Source organism: Lathamus discolor, chromosome 3 (genome assembly GCF_037157495.1).
Source record: "Lathamus discolor isolate bLatDis1 chromosome 3, bLatDis1.hap1, whole genome shotgun sequence".
Lineage (NCBI taxonomy): Eukaryota > Metazoa > Chordata > Aves > Psittaciformes > Psittacidae > Lathamus > Lathamus discolor.
The window spans coordinates 94,118,264-94,139,384 of NC_088886.1; the positions used below are offsets into that span (position 1 = coordinate 94,118,264).

Below are 21,121 nucleotides of genomic sequence, written 5' to 3' on the forward strand. Positions count from 1 at the left end.
CAAGATAAGCCTCTCCTTCCAGATAACCAGCTGTGTCAGATTGCTCCAGTGAAACTCTAGCTGATCACAGATCAATCGGTTTTAGGTTAACTTCGTTTACATTGTGTCCCCATGGGATGTGCTGCTGGGTGGTGTGGGAGCTACTGACAACTGCTCGGTGTAATACAAGATGTCAGTTTGCTTTTATAAAGACGTGGAAAGAAGCCCAGCTCCCCCCTCTTTCCCTCTTTCCTGTTTTTAGGAGTCTGGGCTCTATCTCAGAGCATCTACACCTCAGTTTCCTCCTACAACCCGGCCTGGCCGTGCTCAGCCAGCCGGGAAAGCCTGCCCTCCACTGCCTGTGCTCCTGAAAGGCAGCAGCCAGGGAATTAATTGTTCCACAAAGTGTCTTGACTGCTGGGGCTGAGAACAGAGCAGATGTATACAGCAGGCACTTTATTCCTATGCGCCCACAGGATAAAACTAAGGTTGCCCCATGCTCTTTATGGGTGGGCAATGGCTGGTTCTGAGCTTGCTCAGGGGCCACTGGCATCACATCCAGCTGCTGCAGCTGAAAGATGCACCCAGAACCAAAAAGCAACCACTGCAGCACAGTGCAGGGCCCCACTGACCAGCTTGGCTTTGCCCTGTCACTCGGCATCACCAACCTACCGCTAACACATCTGCTTCCAGAAATCTGTTGCTTTCTACATGTTTAAAGAGCCATGTCCCACAGTGTGGCCCTACCCCACATCAGCCTGCCTTACCTACACAGAGGCATGCTGGCATTTAGCCTCCAGGAGCCGTGGCACACATCTGTGTCAGACCTCAGCCAGCCTGGCCTCAGCTGCAGCTTCCTCAAAGTCTGAGGCCGTTTGGGGCAGGAGCTCAGGTTACAGCCATCCAAAACCCCTGCAGATTGACTATTTCAAATGGCTTCCCACCACTGTGTTTGCAAAGCCTGCTACAAACAGGCGCCCTAGAAAGAGAGGTGACCTTAGAAAGACCTTCAGGGGACAAATTGGCTGAAGTGCAGGTTGGAATGACAGCAAATATTATTAAGATTTTTGTGTTGTTTAGGTAAAAGAAAACTTAGTCCCTCAAAAGTCAAATGGCCAACAACATGTGCTGTTACTGTAGAGATGCTTTCAGGTTTGGATCTGTGCATCCGGAGCAGTTTACAGTGAAGTTTACAATAAAGACCACAAGGATATTCTGAGCATAATAAGGATACCCTGTAAATAATGTAACAGGTTGTCATGCCAGGGAAGCACTAGTTTTTTTTTCTCAGAAAAGGATTTGCTTGAGGCAAACTGTTGTCTAAACCCCCGATAGCACTTCTGAACACTGTACATAACTTGCAATGGCTTGGGCACAGCCCTCCAGGTGTTCCTGCTTCTCCCCTGTGGCTTAGCTTTGCTTTGTTTCTCCCCACCTCCACAGTGTTTCATGGAGGCAAGCAAATTGTTTTCAGTTAGGTAAGTAAAGTCTTGGGACCCTATTGCTCTGTAGTGTTATTTCTTTGGTGTAAAATGCATTGAGTTTTCTGAGGTATGTAATCCTCATTCACATTCTTATGAAAACCCTTAGAGAACTGAAAAATTTGTAAACCTCTAAAACTAAGTGTCATGCATCCATCTGATACAGTAACTGCTACAGTCTACACCATGGGCAGAAATGTCAGCAATGTCAGCAGAAATGAGTAGTCATTCTCATATTTACTTCAGGTGAGAACTGTCGCATTAATCACTCAAACCTGTTCCTCCACATGATTTAGCAACAGTGGCCATATATCTTTAAGTTTCAAACAGTGGGTTTTGCATGAATGGTTGTGTTTTCCTCACAAATCAGCATCTGATTGCTTGACCGACCCTCCCTTTCTAGGTGATATCTCCTCCAAAGAACGAAGCCTATTAATTTACTTATTTCATGGTGTCAGGAAACCTGATGCTTTGTAGAGCCAGCAGGTAGGACTTAGCTTGGTTAAAAAGTTGCTTACTCCTTGAGCTACTGAGGAGTAAAAAAAAAAAAAGATTGCCCCAGGATTCTTTTTTCTTTCTTTTTTTTTTTTTTCCATGAAAGCTGCAACAGAAGGAAAAAGGAAGAAAAAGAGTTTAAGATAAACCAAAGATAAATACAGAAAGAGTACATACATGCTCACTCTTCTGCATGTGGTTAGTTTTTATTTCAGTTTCATTTCTCCTTGCTCTTTAACAGAACCTTTTCCACAACATTCTAATGGCTTATTTGGGAATAGGGTGCTTTAGCATTGAAAAGTCTGCAGTTGTCTCCATTGGCTATAACAAGAAGGACTGGATTTTTAGTTTGCTTTGGCTGTAGAGCTGTGGGCAATTGGCTTTGGTTAGCTATGTGGTTGTAAGGTGCTCTGTGTCTTCATTAGCCTTACCAGGGCCTGCAAACTAGTTGGTACCCTTGTTGGCTTTGTCAGACTTGTTTTCTGTTTGCCTTCTCAGCTCTAAAGTCACAGACTAATATTTGTTGGTGTTCCTCCGAGCTAAGGGATTTTCTACATATGTATTTGTATCAGATGACTTAAATGTGCTGGTTTCTGTATGGGCCTGTTGTTTTAAATGTATATTAGGATATAGTTTAAGTTAAACTTCCTCCTAATTACTTAAACTAAACTGAAAGAAGGTTACTTAAAACTGCTTGGCAGGGGAAGGAATCGCAAGGCATTAAGTCTGTCACTCTAAAGAATGTTGGCAGTATGGGCCTCTTCCGGTTGTCCTCTTAGGGCTTTCCTGGTGCCTGGTTTGTATAAGGACAGTTGTATGGTATCAAACAAAAGGTGTAGCCACCCTAATATTTCTGCCTCCAAGACAATGAATTTAGTAATGATTTAGGCAATGTGTGCTTAAAAAAAAAAAAAAAAAAGGGTAAGAATGGGGTAAATTTACATGACACCTCCATTTGCATCTTTGGGATTTTCTGCCTCCAAAGAGGCTGTATAGACATATGGATGGATTAGTCATTAGTAATCTTCACTGGACTTCTCTTCCACAAGTCTGTCTAGTTTCCCCTGGAGCCCATATAAACATTTAGCTTCTTGTGGCAGGTCATTCCACTGAGTAGAGAGAAAAAAACTTTTCTTTGTTTATTCTGAACTTGTTTCCTGCTAGCTTCAACTATTTTCCGCCCTTTCCCTGCTGGTTTTACTTCTATAATCTCTGTTATATCCCTGAGGTCAGATTGAGGAGTTCTAATTTACTTAGTTGTTTATTGCTAGACTTTTGCTAGGGTTTCTTCTCCACTAAATCTTCAACTCAAAGGTTTGCATCTGGAGGGGAGAGCAGACAATGACTTCAGGCTTATGTTAGAAGTGAACATAAAGTTACCTAAGCCATTAGATGGATACGGTAGCCACTTGCTCTCTCTTTGTTGGTTACATACATTATTACTTCAGTAATGTGAATATAAGGAGAGAGAAGCAGAGTTTTTGTCCAAATGGCCGTAAACTGATGTAGTGATGTGTGTTTTTTCTCTGGTTGTTTTTCTTCCACTCCCCACCTCCAAGTGGCACCAGTAAAATATGACTGTCAGTTACGCGTCCATATGGCCATATTCATACGAAGTGGTAATACTTTAAATGCTTGTGCCATGAAAAAGTAAGAGCTGCTCAGTTTCAATGGAAACCCATCCCATTTAAAGTCAACACACAGGCACAGGAGGTCTGTGAACTGAATGGTGTGAGGCAAATGCTAAGAAGAAAGGTCCAGAATAATTTAGATGGCTTACTATTGCAGGCCTGAAGGTGTGCCTTTCTTGGTGCGCCAAGCTTTAGCACATGCTGCAAGAAATAAGGCAGTTGTATGAGAGGAATGGGGAGAGTGAGAGTGAAAAACATTGGCAGGTGGAGGCTGTTGCTACAGAAGCATGGAACGTTTATGCAGAGGAGTTTGTGTGCTGTTGTCTGTCTCAAATGGTCTCTGCTCTGTCTCACAAAGCAAGTGATTCATTGCCTTTTTTTTTGCTCGGGGTGGGGCAGTAATTAATTTCCTGGATTGCTAAAAATAAAGGCGAACTGTGACTGAAATATTAATCTTTAAAAGCAAAAAAAAAAAAAAGGCAAAGAAGCTGATGCCTGATGCAAGTAATTGAACTTTTATTCAGAATGGATTTATACTATGGCTATGAATAATAAATGCATTTCTTTAAATAATGAATAACTTATGCCACAATCTATTTTTACTTAATCTGTTCTCTATTTATTCCTAACAGATGTTCCTGTGCACAATATGATGCACTAGTTTTCTTTTCCTACTGCTATTCATTCTCTCGCTATGTGGTTTTCTTTCTTGATTCATCAATATATTTTCCTCTGTGGAATGCCAACCCATCTTATATAAAAATATCAACATGAAACATACTAACCTGTTGGGTCTTGTGATTTGGAAGTATTGGACTTACACCAAAAAAATCAGTTGCTTATCTACTGATATAACCAGCAGGAGGTGACTGGCAGGGTGTCAGGTCTTGCTGCTAATCTGCTCTTTATAATAAGCTGGAAAATTACTGTTGTACCATGTGTTCTGGTAAATTGGTAGTGCTGGATGGTAATACACATTTTTCATACTATGCAAATATAATTTGTATTTGTAAATGAGTTTTACTTTTTTTGAGGAATTCCGATCAGGTCGTAAAACAAGTTAGTAGGGGAGAACCATTAATTTCTTGCATGCCTATCCTGCGGGTCCTTGTCCTAGCAACAGTCTGCACTGGTGACTCAGTGATTCCTACTGCAGAGTTGTGCAGTGACTTCTCGCAGAACAGTCCTGTGACTGTTTTCTCCAAGAGGTTTTATGCACGCCCAGGACAGCTGTATATGAGGAAGCATTCTGAGGGCTATTACTTCTCTTGACCTGAGAAATGCTGTCTTCTGGTGTGTGTGGGTCTTCTAGTGGGAGATGACTGGAAGGTAAAAATTTAGCTTAGGTAACTGGAGACTGTGACACAAAAGAGGTAGCAAACCTTGTTAGATGACTATCAGACAGCTATGGGATAGCTGTGCTGCTGGATATTGCTGTGGACCTATGGGTTTTGGGGTAGCATGTTAGGTGTAATGTGTTCAAAAAGTTCTGCAGAAAGTACATACAAGCATCCCTCTGCACAGATGCTAGGCAGTGCGCTATCACCCCTATGCTCTGCGAGGCCTGGCCATTATTATGGGGCAAAGTGTCTTGAGGGCTGTGAGGGGCAAGGGCTGCCTCAGCAAGCACTCTCTGGGCGAACGCCACCGATGCCACCTTGGCGGGCTGAAGAGCTGTTCTCCGTGGCTGCTCTCGGTGAAGGACTGTGCGCCAAGGCTGGAGGCAGGCGGGCCCTGCACGGAACACTAGTAGTTCCTCGGGAAAGGCAGCGGCCCCGGCACGGATCCACCTCTACGTACTGCAGAAAGCGCACTTCACCACTCACCCCCACACGGGGGAGAACGCCCATTTAAACTCTCCTAAGAAGATGCTCCTCGGGTGAGGCCACCGCAGGCTATCTGCGGAGCCGGTACCTGCGGCGCCCTTTGCCTCACTGTCCCCCGGAGCGGCGTTGGGCTCCCCTGGCCTTTTCTGTTCCCTCCCTCCAGTTTCGCTCCCGCAGCAGCACCGCACCCGGAGGCGGCCGCAGCCCGGGCAGCCGCTCCTTCCGCTGAGCCTGACCACGCCTTGCACACCCACCACGCAGGCTCCTGGCGCGCCAGCTACCAACGCCCCTAGCCACCCGGCCCCGCCCGCCGACGTGGGGCCCGCCCGTCCGCAGGACCCCTCTCCGCCACCGGGTCTGCCCCTCCGTGTGCCTGCCGGGCCGAGGCACCCCCGCCGGCCTCCCTGCTAGTGGATGTGGCGTTTCCCACAGCCCCCGCCTTTTGGCCGCGGGCGGCGGCTCCTCACGCCGGCCGGGCTGCGGCTCGGTGCGGCGGGCGCGGGTAGGCGGTAGGAGGGCGGCCCCGGCAGGCTGGGGTCCTGCGCGGCGGCGGCGGGGCGGGCGGATCGGTGTCTCCTTCACTTCGCCCTCCAGTGCCAGCGGCAGCAGCAGCGCGGCCTCCTCCCGGCGAGACCCGCCCGCGCCCCCGGCCCCGCCGCCCTCCCGCGCTAGCCAGGTGCAGGCTCCGGCCGCGGCCGGCCCCGCGGGAGCAGGGGAGGCGGGCGGGGCTCGCCCATGTGCGAGCGGGCGTGTAGGTGGCCAGCGGGGTCGGGGGACGCGTGGAGCGCGGGATGGCGGGGCCGGAGGCGCCTTCCGCAGCGCCCAGGCTAGCGGCGTGTCCGCCGGGGCGGGGGTTGTGTGTGCTTCCTCGCACGCGTTGCCTCCGTGCGCCTCCCCGCATGGCCCCCGCAGGCGCCGCACCCTTCTCGGCGTGCGGTCCGGGCCGCGTTACATAAGGGGCGTCGGGGAAGGCGCGGCGGGCGGGGGTCAGGCCGGGATGCCCAAGATGGCCGCGTGGAGGAGTTCACCTTGTGGCGGCAGCGGGCGCCGCTCGTCCTGGCGGCGGGCCTGGCAGCGGCGGTGGCGGGCCCGGGATGGGGGAAGGAGCTGGCGCTGGGCGCCGCCGCCCGGGCCCTGCCCTTGGGGGGTGCGCCGCCGGCCCATGCGTCCCGGCCTGGCTCTGCGCATCCCTTTTCCGGTGCCCTTTTCTGCTGGGAGGCTCTGCTCCTCCCCGCTTTCGATTTCGGAGCACGTAGTTCTTTTTCACATGTTTAATTTGCTTTCGCTTTTCCGTGAAAGCTCTAAGTTGGCCTCGCCGTGGCGGCTAGACCAGTGTGTCCGCCTCCGAGGTACGAGAATGGAGTTGAAGCAAGGGCAGTGAGGTGGTTTTTCTTTTTTCTTAGGCTCTGATAGCAGTGTAAGTCTAAAGGCCAGCGTGTGTCCAGTGTGTTGTAACAAAGAAATTTTTGAATAATACCGGTTTCTCTGTTGTGATTTACACTACTGAATACAGTTTAAGTGCAGTTATTGCTATTTTTTTTTCATTGTATGAGTACGCTAGGTTGTTTTTTTTCTTGTAATTACAGCCTGATCTGGCCTATATCCTGATCTTCAATATTCAAAATTACTAGAAATCCTCATGGAAGTCCTTGGCATTTGTTTAATTATAGGGCATGAGGGAGTTTTGAAATACTACCTCTAAGGAAAACAGTGATGTAGTAATTCTGATAGCACTAATACACTTTTGTGTTCTTGAGATGTTCGGGGTTTCTTTACCTTTTTTTGCAGAAGAAGAAAGGCTCTGAAGTAACAGATCAATTAAGCTTTTATTTATTTTTTCTTAGGGTGGCATGAAACAAAGATCAGGGTGAAGCTCCCAGTTGATTTTGAAATGAGGAATAAGGTTATCTGATAGTTGTTTTCACAGCAGAGCTCTTGTTAAGTTGTACTTGTATTTGAGTTGCTTTTAATGAGTAGTTTTTTGAGTGAAAGACATTTCAGAATAAGAGCTGAAGAAAATTACTTCTGATTATAAGAATTTACAAACATAGTTAGCTTGCCAACATTAGAGGATACAGGAGTGATTTTTTTTTTTTTTTTTGGCCCTGTTTTCATTTAATGGGCATTCTGATGATGGCAATGCTTATCAGGTAATTATTAGCCAAATTAATTCTATGTTTCCCTTTTGTCCATCCCTGTTGGTATTGGGTTAGAAGAGCAGTGTGACAATTGTACTCTTTTTTAACTTCTTAGTGTAAAACTGGGATATGTAGGCTGGAATATCTGACAAATACTGGTTGGTTTCCTTGTGATGGGAAAGATGCTTAACTAGGCCAGACAAAACGGCAGCATTCTTATTACTGTAGTAATCCTTTGCACTTAAACACAGATACCGGTTTGTTAACTTCTTTCAGGACATTACTGCTTAGCATAAATGTCTTCTCTGTAATGGTTGTCTAGGCAGATTTGAGACATTGAAAACAGAAGTGAAAAGCTCATTTGTATTGTAGAAGCATGTCAGTGCTAAAGGCTAGTATAAAACTTCAAAATCAGAAATAATTATTCTTCTGAAGATGTTAGTTAGATGTAAGACCTGTTCATTAAAGGAAAGATGCATAGCTAAACTTTCTCTAAATTAAAGTGCTTATGAATTGTACGGTTGCTGTATAGTGGAAATTTCGAGGGGAAAGAGAAGTGTTCCCGCTTTCTTGTAATTTGGTCTACCACCTGCTTCTTTTCATTGAATAAGTAATAGGAACCATTTAATGTCACCAGGACTGGTATCTGTTCTGCTATAGATACTTTGTTTTCCTCAAGACATATGTTGTTATAGACTTGAATTTGGCTAAGTCTTTTTAATCTTCAGGTGCTCTTGAGTCGTTCTCATGTCTTTTTTTTTTTTTTTTTAAGAGACAATTTACTTTAACTATGGAAAACCAGACTTATTTTATGTTCTTGATGGCTGTCTTGCTATAGTGACATGGTCGTAGGGTTTAGAATTCCTTACCAAAGAAGGGTTTTTAAAAAAATAGTTAAGCTATGAATGTAAATGTTTTTGCTTGAAGGTGGTTGAAGTTATTCTCTTATGGCTTAGGGATGTGGAGTAAGGTACTCTGGGAAACTGCACTGCAAATTGTAGAAAGATCAGAAAGTCTTGTGCCTTGCCATTGCTTGCTAGAAGTTTAGGTGTTTTTTTTTTTTTTTTAATAGTAGCAGCTAACACAATGAGGCTGCATATGGCGGGTGTAATTATTTCTGGGGTTTTGTGTGTGTGTTTGTTGTGTGTGTTGTTTTTCTTGAGTGTGGGTGCTAATCTGAAACAAGTCTTTAGTGGAGTGGTGCCCTAAAGGAAATTTTTCTGAATTGGATGTTCCAGTAAAGTTTTTCTCTTGAGAAGATGGGAAGAAACTTTTTGAGAGGAAACTTGAGGGTATTGCACTTGTTATTTTTGAGGTTCTAAAGATTTTTTCCATTTACTTAAACAAAAATTCTGACAAAAAATGATAGTCAATTGCGTTAATCTGACTTTCTCTGCAGAACAAATTTGACCAATCCGTTTGAAAAGATAAGAGATGATTTTTTGTGTGTGCATTTAGCCTTTTTATGGCTCTTATCTGGTTAGTTTCCCACACCCTCTCTACGCAGCATGAGGGAAGTTACTAATTCTTAAAAATGTGCAGTTTTCTGCCCTTTTGCATTGTAACAGTGGCCTTTTGCTATTGAAATCTTGGGGTAACAGTTACCCAAAGGAAGGTACAGATAGAGTGTATCTTCACAGGGAGGAGAAACATAGCCTGTGAGAAACATACCCCTGTGAGACCTTAGGCTGCTATCTGTCCATTGGGCCAGGGAGGCTGAGTCACAGCTGGTCTTGAATGACAGGTTCTTTAACAGCAAAATTGCCAGAGGCTCCCCCTTTTAGAAAGGGGCTTCTAAAGAGTGCTTTTCTCAGTGACCCAGCACTCCTACTACTTGCTTGTTTTAAGCTAACCAGCCAACCCCCCCAAATTTCAGCTGCTGTATATTCTAGGGAGGGAGTAAACTTAAACTGATTGCTAGTTAATGGCACTAGATGTTCCCTTTTAATTTGTATGTCTACTATTGAAAATACAAGGCAAATGGTGCTGCAGAACAGATACGTGCTCTTGTTACATTTTGAAAATAAACCCTTGTAGGTCGCTACGGCTAATTTTCATAAGCATCTGTCAAATTTGACTGTGTGGCACAAGGACAGTTTGCAAGTTTCCTGGTTTTTGGTGATCACTTCCAACTCTGGAAATATGAGCTGTTAGTTTATTTCTGATAATTAAATATGTATGGAGAAATCTACTTGAAAACTTAAGAATTGGATGATCTTGTAATTCCTCTCCTCTACAAGCAAATAACTTAAGCCAAGAAAAACACTGTTCACAGTGACCATCACTGTGAAAATCTATACATGTTTCAGAGAATACTGTAATTGTTTGAGCCATCTATCTGTTAAATGCCTTCATATATGAATCTGCCTTAAAGAGTATCTTTTAAAGAGTTGTGGTAGCATTTTTTGCGCGTGCGCAGTGATAAAAGGTTCACTACTAATTAGCCCATTACCTTTCAGCTCCAATGGCGATTCCTCCGTCATATGTAGACCTTGGCAAATCTGCCAGAGATATCTTCAATAAAGGATATGGTAAGACTAGTACCTTTTATAAAACATGATGTCTGTGGTGCAGCACTAAATTGCCTTTTTAAACCTATATGTGAAATTGAATGCTGGAATGCCTGGGTTTCTGGGAAGGGGGAAGCAGTGTTCTTAGTATCATTACTGTCAACTAACAGATCATTGGTGGTTTCTTGTGGGCTGCTCTGATGTGAAGTCTGTTAAATATTATTGCATTAGCTACATAAATGTCAGAGGTGTACAGGCCTGCAAGAATGTAAGTGTCAAGTGTAATTAAACTTAGGAGTTGCACTTCGTTTACCAATCTGTCTGAGCCACAACATTTGTTCCTACAGAAAGGGGTAGACACCATTGCAACACTAGCCTTTTTTGGAATAGAAAGAGGAATAGCTATTGGGATTAAGAATCCTTCAACATTTTCAAATATTTTAATACCATGCGGTTGCATAAATAAATTCTGCTTTGTTACAGTGCTATTTCTTTCTGGTCTTTGGGAATGCATGTGGGGGCTTTCTCACCAAGACTGTCACTCAGCTCTAAGGGTAACAATATGAATTGATATTCCCATAAAGCCTACTTATATTGCAGTTACAATGGCTGTGTATTTCCCAGTGACTTCACTTTTACAGTTTTTTTTGAGATATTTATTCTTGGTGCTGAGTGATGAATTTTATGTATTGGGGTAGCTGTTCCGATGGCATTGACTACAAAGGTGATGCCATCCCAGAAGCAGCATTTTGTCTGTCACTAAATTTACTTTTGGAAGTCACTGGTAGTTAAATGTGCAGTGTACAACTGAGATGTTACTGTCTGCTTTATGTGATGGTAGCAGAACAAAACTCTTGGCTTGTTTGAGAGTAACCTTCTCTACCCACTGTGGCATCTAAAGCTTAGAGTGTTACTTAAGTCGTTCTGTGGTTGGTTTTATATATGTATGTGTGTCATAGCAGTCACACTGCTAAGACTGCTTGGAAACCAGCTTCTTGGAAAATGTACGTGGTCTTAAAGCCTTTTGGTGTAACTTTGACTTCTGTTCGTGTTAAGGTTTTGGGTTGGTGAAACTGGATGTGAAAACAAAATCTGCAAGTGGAGTGGTGAGTTTAAATACCTCTTTATAATTCTATTTGTTTTTTTAATATATTCTGGTATTCGATTAGAAAGTATACCTCTCAGATGCTGTTAGTAGATTATAGGTTATGTAAATTATACATAAATTATAAATAAATCTTGGTGTAAAATCATTTCAGAAGCCCCTAAAGATCTGACTGTATTCTGAATGTAACAGGGGTGTCACACTTTTTAGTAATCCTCATAAAAAAAAAAAAAAAGGTTTATTCTTTGTCACTTACGTTTGAAGGTAAACAAATAGCTAACAAATATATGAAGTATGTTAGTATATCAATGATAGTACACAGAATTTACTTCTAAAGTATCTTGTAATACTATTTATGTTAGGAGATTTCTGGCATCTTCATGCTTGTGTGAAGTAGTTGGCAGTGAATTAGCATGTTGAATCTTTTGTTCCTCTTTAAAGATGTTAGTTTTGTAGTAACGATCATACAAGGTGTCTTGGTCATCCAAGCAGTGATTCCTGTAACTTTTTCTAGAACAGAACTTGCAAGATGTAAAGGTTGATTTTTAGGGGAGTTTATATATCTGGAAGCTTTAACAGTGTAACTGCCTGTTAGAAACAAGGTGCATGGGTTATGTGGTGTGTTTTTTGTGTTGGTTTTTTTTTTTTTTTCCCAGAAGTCTGTATGCCAACTGAAACAGTTTGCAAGACCTCTGTAATAGATGTAGTTGTTCTTATTTTACCTTATTTCGAGGACTACCAGTAATACTGATATACCTCTGAAAAATCAGAGTCTTTGTGTGAATTCTGTATCAGTTATAAGCCATAGGAGTAATTGCTGGCATATATATACTGCAAATGTTTTAAAGCAGAGATAAGAGGTAATGTAATAATTAGCTGCTCTTGAAGCTATTACCACAAAGGTTGCGGTCACATATACCTGTGCAGTAGAAATAGCACAAGGCAAGAAATTAAAGCTGAAGGTATTAAGACTTGAAGTTGTGTAGTCCCTGTCACTCGCCAAGTAATAGACCTTACCAGAATTATGCAACTGCGTGGATGGTTTAGAGGTTCACTGACATGATAGAAGTAAATGTCTTGGCCATGATTAAATTTGATCAGCCACTATTAAAGAGCAGTCTCATCCATGCTTGCGACGTGCAGTTTGTCTTGGGCAGTATGAGAATATGAATGCTTAAGGAGTCATAACTTCAAACTTGTATTTCCTTCTGGGGGAGGTGAGTGTGAGGAGTTGAAAATAATACTCTGGAGGAAGTTGGAGATAAAATTTTGATTTATATGTTTTAAGAAGTTGAAAAAATAAAATTCTTAAATCATAAGGGCAATAATATTTCAGTGGAAATAGCTCTTTAACATGCATTTGCAAAACAGAATGCACTTTTGCTAGTTACTGCCTTTAGTTTCTGAATAGATTACTTGTTCTTTGTGAGAATTGAGTAGAGAGACATTGCAAACTACTTAGTTTAACAGGGAGATGAGAGTGATACTGCTGACTTTTATCTACTTTCAAGAATTCCAAGTAAGACTGTACACTTACCTCATAATTCAAATATGAATGTTCTTCCTGTGTGTCATCAAACAAAAGTGTCAGGGGAATAGGAATTTGATAGCGTTCAGTAAAAACACGTGTGCCTGTGGCTTGTGTGAAATGACTGGTGCATTAGTTAGACTGAGAAGTCTTATAAAGCAACAAAAATCCCCAACAACCGGACCCCCACCCCCAATTTGAAAAATGATGACATTCTATGACTTTGTACACTTGTACATAATTTATCTTTGAAGATGGTTGACTGGAATAATGGAAATACATATGTGACCTTCAAAGAATTTTACTGGAGTTGCATTATGTGCCTTACAGTGTTTCTGGCTCTTGGTTTGATGTTTAACTTGCTCCTTAGGAGTATCAGCTTAACCTTATATTTCAAGAACTTGTTTCTGCTTTCAAGCAGGATACTTACAGTAACTCCTGTCCTGCTTCTGAGTTACATTGCAACCCTGTACATTTTGTAATAGTGGCAGAAACCGCAGTGTGATGGGAAGTAGGGACGGGACTCCATGTGGCACAAATTGTCGAGTTCTTGTCCATGTTGTTACCCCTTCTCCCTCCTCAAGTTGCCTAATGTTGTTAAACTTGTAGCGTAGAATAAGATGGTCTTGGTATTTCTGAAGGAAAGGCTTCTCCCTTTTGGCACTGCGTAATGCTTTCAGGATCACATTAATCTTCTGTATAACATGAACACTGTCCTTTTTAGGAATTCACAACATCTGGTTCATCAAACACAGACACTGGAAAAGTGAATGGGAGCTTGGAGACCAAATACAAGTGGGCTGAGTATGGGCTGACTTTCACAGAAAAATGGAACACAGATAACACTCTGGGAACAGAAATTGCAATTGAAGATCAGGTAATAGATTAGGAGAGTATTTATTTGGTTTCTGTAACTAGCAGAACTGAATTTATAGCTCTGTCTTCTCCCCCTTCAATTAGATTGCCAAAGGCTTGAAGTTGACATTTGATACAACATTTTCACCAAATACAGGGTAAGAATTGTTTAACTGTTTGACCTTATTTAGGGCAGTAACAACACCCATAGTCTGTCAATGTTCATTTGGTCTATTGTAATGACAGAAATGTTTGTATGGTTTGCTGTTGATCCAAATTAGCAAATCCCAATGCTAAAGGCTTCTGCTCTTGAGCATCACATCTTATTCTACAGAGTTAGTACTGGACATGTCACAACAGTGCACTTTGTTTATTTTCTGTGATAGAAATAATTGTAAGATTGCAGGAGGTGTGAAAATGCATCTACATCCATACAAAATGCTTGTTTGCAGTAGCCCTGTGCTTTCTTGATGGCCTAGCTGTGCTTTGGCTGAGTCTAGAAGATGAATGTGGATGTATATACATTGTGTAGAGTCATATGGCTCCAATTTGGCAGTTTGTTAAGAAAGATCATACCTTGTCTTAAGATAATTGTTTCTCTGTTTCAGAAAGAAAAGTGGTAAAATTAAGTCAGCTTTTAAACGTGAATGCCTAAACCTAGGTTGTGATGTTGACTTTGATTTTGCTGGACCTGCAATCCATGGTTCAGCTGTCTTCGGTTATGAAGGCTGGCTTGCTGGTTATCAGATGACTTTCGATAGTGCCAAATCAAAATTGACAAGAAATAACTTCTCTGTGGGTTACAAGACTGGAGACTTCCAACTGCATACTAATGTGTAAGTACTGACAGTTGTGTCCAGATTTACAGAAGCAGGCTTTCTTTACTTTTCTGTGTAGTTAAAATACAAATGTTTGAAATACAAAGAGGTGCTTGGAAGGCCATTAGGTGGAGTTCATTTTTCAATAGCAAACTAAATAAATTGTAAACTGGTTACTTTGTATCTCTCTCTTTCAAAACAGTAAGTACCTGCTGCTTGTTAGTACTTAAAGCATGATGTTCAGCCTCCCAAATACTTAAGTACATCCATATTGGAAGTGTAATAGTTCAGTTACGCAGAGCTGATCATAATGCTTTTTCCAGCTTTCCCATTAGATTGAATTATATCTGACTAAGGGCAGTATATTTGTTAGAGGTAGTAATTAGCATTGCACTGTGTAAGTAGGCCCGTAGTAGTTCCTGGAGCAGGACTAGAACTTGGGTTTTGGACTTTTCGAGTAGGTTCATCTTGTATGTCTGGGATGAAAAGTGCATTAAACAATGTAATTAAAAAAGTATAAGACATCTTGTTTATAAACTTTCTTCAGACTTGCCACATTTAGATCTTTAATGTTCTTCAGAGCAAAGTGATCAAAACCTACTGAAGAACATGTTGTTTTCAATCCAAGTCAATAAAAATTGGCATGTTTCTAGTGTGTTTAGTTAGGAAGTGACATGATGTTTGAGGTAGAAGTTTGTCCTTTTGGAGGGGAAGGATGGGCATTGTGTGTCTTTGGGCTTTTGGAAGTTGGGTATGGGAGGAAGCTGCAAAACACTTCAGTGTGGACTGAGAATTCAATTTCAGTTTACTGATGTCAACTATCATAACAGATCTTTTTAAAAAGGTCATCTTATTCTTTAAGAATTTTCTATGTATTCGGTGACCATGGAGTTCAGAATGTTCATTTCTTAACTATTAACATTTATCTGTTAGTTTTTTAATAATGTGATCTGAAATTACATTCAAGCACTTAGTTCAGCATTAGTGTGAGAATTAGCTGTAGCACTCTGAAGTACCTTTTTCTTCCATGAATTATTGCAGTTTAATTTTGCACTTAAGCCTTTGTTTGTCTCCTCTTCACTTGTTGAAAAATGTGAAACAACTGAGACTTTCAGAATTCACATGTAAATAAAAATTTCAAGTAGTTAAAAAACAAGTTGGAGTTATGTAAATACAGGAAACTAACTTTTTGCTTAATTTGGCAGCAATGATGGTTCAGAATTTGGTGGGTCAATTTACCAGAAAGTGAGTGACAGTCTTGAAACGGCTGTAAACCTGGCTTGGACAGCAGGTAGCAACAGCACTCGTTTTGGCATTGCAGCTAAATACAAGTTGGATTCCACTGCTTCTATCTCTGTAAGTACTGATCTAACCAAAAGGGTTACATTAAGCGCTGTGTGCTTTCAGTTTCTGCTGATCTGTGTGTTAGTATAAAAGGAGGTAAGAGGTCAGGAAGCTGCATAGGAATTACTCTTGCAATTCAGACAGTTATAATAAAATGTAATGCAATACAATAAATTTAAATACAATATAAATTTTATTTAAATAAAGGTATAATGTATTTAAAGTCTGTATTGCTGCATATGGCAAAGTCTTTTAGAATCTGTCAGATACGTTGCTCTGGAGAACTTAATGTATTTTAAAGAATAAAAAAAAACCAACCAACAACTTAAACCCCTTCATGTCTAGTTCTGTAACTTCATGTAGTTTTTTAAAACCAGTTTTGGGGGAGCTCTGTCATGTTCTGTGCAGGAGCTCTGGTGATGCTCGTTAAAAAGGTGATACACAGAGTTTTCTGTATGTTACAAAGTTAGAATTGAACCTGGATTGTTGGAGAGGAAGTGATGCCAAGTGGGATAAATAATTTTGCACATATTTTTTATGATGATACTATGAAATGTTTGCTGCTTGACTGATTGGACCTGCAAGATGCCAGTTCTTTTGTAATAATACAGATGTGGAGGATTCTTCTGAAGTGGCTTGTTTTTGGGCACTGTGGTGGTAAATTGCTGTGGTCTTCTGAAAAGCGGGGAGTGGGAGTGGTCTCCTGCCAAACTACATTCCGGTAGCAGTTCTCCCAACCCTTGTGTTCTGTCTGTTCTTAAATCTGTTACTTCAGCTGTAAGCTGAGGGGCAAGGGCATAGCTGGGAGGAGAGAATCCTGTAAGCATAGAGCATTGAAAGAGCAAGTAAAATTTGATTAAGTTGATAATGACAGTGTTGCCGTAGTTATTCTAGCTTCTGAATGATGATAGAAAACTAATCAGTTACAGCATTTTAATTGCTTTGTTGTATATATTTGTTTTTTGTTTTTTTTTCAGGCGAAAGTGAACAATTCTAGTCTAGTTGGAGTGGGTTACACCCAGACCCTGAGGCCAGGTAAGGGTCATTCCATGAATTATGTCACATACTTAACTTTTATTCATCACAAAGAAAATCTTTGGGATCTATGCATTCATATGCAACTGTTTCCCTCTTCAGAATAATTTTGTCTTGAAGGCAAAGTAAATGTGTTATAGTACCTTATCTTGCACGTCAAACCTTTAGCTAAGCAGGAAAATCTGTTGTATCTGGTGGTATTTCTGCAACATAGTGTATTGAATGATAGCAGGTCTTGAAATAATCATTAATTGCCAAAAGATGACACTTACTGCTCTTTGTATTTAGTAAACCCTCCAGAACTTAACTAGTTCTGATTAAATATGAAAACACCTGCTAATGCTATATAACTATTGGTTAACTCCTTATTTGAAAACCAATAAAAATCATAGTTTCATTCCATCCGTTCCTTGGTGCAAGTGTCTTTCTAGGCATGATTTTTCTCCTTTGCACACCTTGATGTGGAATTAGAGGTCTTGTACTTATCAATTAGAGACTGTACATCTGCTTTGTAACATCTACAAAAAAACATGCAGCTTGATTCACATGAGTAGCTTTAAATAGGTTTAATGGGTAAATTTCTATAGAAATCTTTTGAGAAAAGGAATTGAATAGGAAAAGAGCTACAACTGGGACTTGCAATGATGGAGGTTGAGTTGCATGAAAGCTACTCGTGATTATATGTTGTAAACATGCTGTTTAAAAATCTTACAGGTGTGAAGCTTACACTGTCTGCCCTGATAGATGGAAAGAGCATTAATGCTGGTGGCCATAAACTTGGTCTTGGCCTGGAACTGGAGGCTTAAAAAGGTGAAGAAGCTGCTGCAGAGAAGGGATATCAGAAGAATTTGGCCTTAAAATGTATTTCCAATGTGACCAGCAGGCTTTTCTTTATTTCCACACCCTCCCCCCCAAGAAGGATGACCTAGAACAAGAGCTGTATTTGAAGTATTTAGACAGTTACTTGTTAGCTGGTTTCTAGTTAAATTGGTTACCCGTCTAGTTAAAATTCTGCATTAGTACAGTCACTTAAACATTATTTAAATGTATTTAACTGTTTAATGCGCTACCCACAAATAATGAAATAGACATTTATGAAAACCGTACAATTGTGTGCATGTTTGTTTTTATGTTCCTTTTAACATTTGATATTGCCATTGAATGAAAAATGGATCAGCGGATGTTTTGAAATGAGGTCAACAATTTTGTTTAATCACCTGAAGAAGAAATACTTTTGGTATCCCAAGACAAATTATGAATAAAATGAGTACACACACTTATTTGTGCCTCAGATATTTTGAGAGTTAAGATATAAGGGTAGTGCTGAGTTAAGTTTTAACTTTTAATTTAAAATAATCCAAGAAGTAGTGCTCTGTATCTTTGTGCAATTAAGGACCCACACCCATGACAACACTTAATATAGATGGTTTTCATCGAACAGTTGGATTCCTCAAGCAAGTTGAATGTGTTTTTCTGTAGGTAAGATTTGTCATGACACAACGGTTAAATTCCCCCTGTGTTCCACGGGCAAGTTTTACTGTAGTACTAGTTGGCCTCTTGATGCAAAGAGTGCAAAGTGATATGCTTGGTACACTGAGATATTTTAAGAACTGCTCCCTGATGCTGTTGCCCGAGGGGTGAAAAACCTCACCACAAACACACCTTTTGCTTATATTTGTATGAAGTGAGACGTACCTCTGCAACTGAATGTAACAGTGTAATGGTATTACAGCGTACTTATGCCAACTGCTGTGAGAGGTTTCTGCTTAAAATGACTGAAATAAAGGCTTCATTTTAAATGGAGATGGCAGAAAATGCATCCGATTTTGCTTTCCCGTTGACAACTACATCTTGGCAGATACCCATTTTAAGGTGAGAAACATGCCCGATAATGGTAAAACTCATCCTTTTTCCAGGAAGGATTAAGAGCGAATAGAAGTATATGGGATTGTTGGTCTGTGAACATAATGTCTTTTAAGGTCAAATGTAACCAGTTGTGAATGCTTTTAATATGGAATATACATGTAAGAATGGGGCTTTATTGAGTTCAGGGGAGTGCCTGGAGCCTAATTCTTACAGCCTGTTATAACTGGGAAGATACTTTGTCTTGCAGTCTGCAGTTCACAGCATCTTCCTTTATAGGGCAGGTGCTTAGTTTATGATTAGGAAGCTTTATCTCCAGTTAGCAAGCTGTGTTCAGTTCATACTGGATTAGACTTCACCCCTGTTAGAAGTCCTGGTGATTTGCTGAAGGTCTTGAGTCATACTGCATTGTTGTCCTTAAATTCTTGAATTAAGTACTCTGTTGTAAACTGTCTGTGTCTAGGCTTTAGCTGTGGAAAAGCTGAGCCACCTTTGCAGAAGATAGAGTGGAGCTTAAGCTTCCAGCTCAGGCTGTTGGGCAGGGTTGCTAGTCTGGCTAGTTTCGTAATGTGACTGCGACATAAGGTTTGACTTTGTGCTTGGGAGTTCCTTTACTGCTGTCACTAAATGCTTTTGAGGAGCACTTCCACCACTTGGTGATGGAAGAGGAATGTAAGGTGCAAGTCACTGCACTCTTACTGCATGGTAACATTTGTGACCTGTACTTTTAGTTTGAATTGTTTTCGTGTACTAGACCTCTTAAAGCTAGTGACTGTGCAGCCAAACATTTGACTTTTAGTGTGGGTTCTCCTTTCAGTATAACTCTTTTTGTTGCTTCACAGTGTGTCCAGGCTTCTTCTCTTCAACTCTTCATACATATTTGTAATAGAAAGCTTTAACCTATTCATTTTACTCCGTTCTTATGTGCATCACTTTACTAGTCCTCACCCTATAAACCTTAATTTGTTATAATGCTGATAGGCAACTAGAGAAATCAAAGGGCTCTGCAGTAGTTAAGACAACTGTGGAAATGTGAGTTTTCCTAAAATATTCTGTCATAAATCGCTGCTTTGATCATGAAAGGAAAACCAGTGGCTATCTTGTCATTTCTCAAGTGAGGCTTTATAAAAATGGCTTTCAAAGTTTCAAGTGTGTTAGAGAAGCCATGGTATAATTGGAGTTTTGTGGCAAGGAGTGTCAGTAGTTTAAATAGGTCCATTTTGTTAGAACATGTAAAAAGCCTTAATAATAGCTTTAAGTGCTAGCCAGCCTTTTGTCAGGTGTCTTTCTGAATACAACAAAAACACTTGAGTTAACCAGTGACCTGAGCATGGCTGTGCATCTTGTTTGTGTGAACTGTAGCATTGCATTCCTGCCTGGTGCAGCTGGAGTAGGCGCTGTCTGTGTGCGTATCACAAGGAGAATTAATCACGCTTTCACAAATAAAAATCCTTTCACGTGAGATCATGGTGCCCTGGACTTGAGCACTTATGTTCTCACTGTGGTGTAGGAATTCTCCAGGTTGTTTCAGTTAACCTTGCACTCTTCACGTGGTTCAGCTTGGTGTGGTGTATTCTTAAATCTGCCTCTTGCACGCTGGTTTTTCAAAACCAGGAAATTTGTTTGGAACTATTTTGGAACGGCCATGGAAACTTGGCCCCTCAGCGCCATGGCAGAGGTTCTTTGTCGCTGGGATAGAGCTAGGTGGTAATAGAGTGTGCTTACTGCCCTCTAATGTCCTGTTCTGGCGTTTGGCTTGTTATGGCAATAGTCCGTTTGCTGGACACAAAGATGCATTTAAATCTACAGTGACTGTGCTTCTGTGGGAAGTAGAACCTAGCAAGCAGAAGGCAGCCCATGCACGGGTGATTCAGCCTGGTTAATGTCAAAGGTCCTTGTTTCCTTATGATACCAGTCAGCACAGATGAAAGTAATTCTACGCAAGGTAAGCCACTAATGATGACAAATGCTGGGTCAAGCCTGTGGCAGTAGTGTCTTAATGGCAGGTACAAATGCTTCCTGTGAACTGGCAGAGAGGAAAACCCCCCCAAAAAGCTGGTGTGTTTGTTATGTGGGGCCCCATTTGTTGCAAATGGTTTTGTATTTGTCAGCCTCCCTTTGCAGTGAAATATTTCTCTTCCTGATCTGGAACAGAAATAAAAACACTGATTGTATCAATCATTGTAGTGTGTATTCATTGTATTTTAGTTATGTCTTCCTTCTCATGATTGTTCCTGGGCCTGCCTTTTAGCTCTGCATTGTATTCATCTTTCCACATGCTTCTGGGTCAAATGGAAAGTAATAAACTACTGGATTAATTTCTGTGAGCGTAACATATGGCATCTTCTGCTGTAGCTGTGAGTTTGATACCAGTGCTCATATAAAAGAGGCAGTCTTTTTGTGCAGCAATTTCTGAAAAATATGCAGTTGAAACTAAAAAATGCCATTAGATATGGGGTGTTAATGCACAGGTTTGGTTCAAGTCTACACTCATATTTACCTACTGCTGTTGG

At 41.2% G+C, this 21,121-nt stretch overlaps 1 protein-coding gene across 3 annotated transcripts; it reads left to right on the top strand.

Annotated features, from left to right (window-relative positions):
• Positions 1–5,811: 5,811 nt before the first annotated feature.
• VDAC2 (voltage dependent anion channel 2) lies at positions 5,812–18,548 on the top strand. 3 transcript variants are annotated; one of them, XM_065670680.1, is made up of 9 exons: positions 5,812–5,914; positions 10,010–10,081; positions 11,117–11,166; positions 13,418–13,570; positions 13,654–13,706; positions 14,157–14,384; positions 15,572–15,722; positions 16,688–16,745; positions 17,460–18,548. In XM_065670680.1, the coding sequence occupies exons 1-9, from the start codon at positions 5,827–5,829 to the stop codon at positions 17,549–17,551; spliced, it is 945 nt and encodes a 314-aa protein (XP_065526752.1). In that variant the 5' UTR covers positions 5,812–5,826; the 3' UTR covers positions 17,552–18,548. The 3 variants fall into 3 exon arrangements, with proteins under 3 accessions (XP_065526752.1, XP_065526753.1, XP_065526750.1); XM_065670681.1 differs by lacking the exon at positions 5,812–5,914 and adding an exon at positions 5,948–6,088; XM_065670678.1 differs by lacking the exon at positions 5,812–5,914 and adding an exon at positions 6,395–6,761.
• Positions 18,549–21,121: the final 2,573 nt, after the last annotated feature.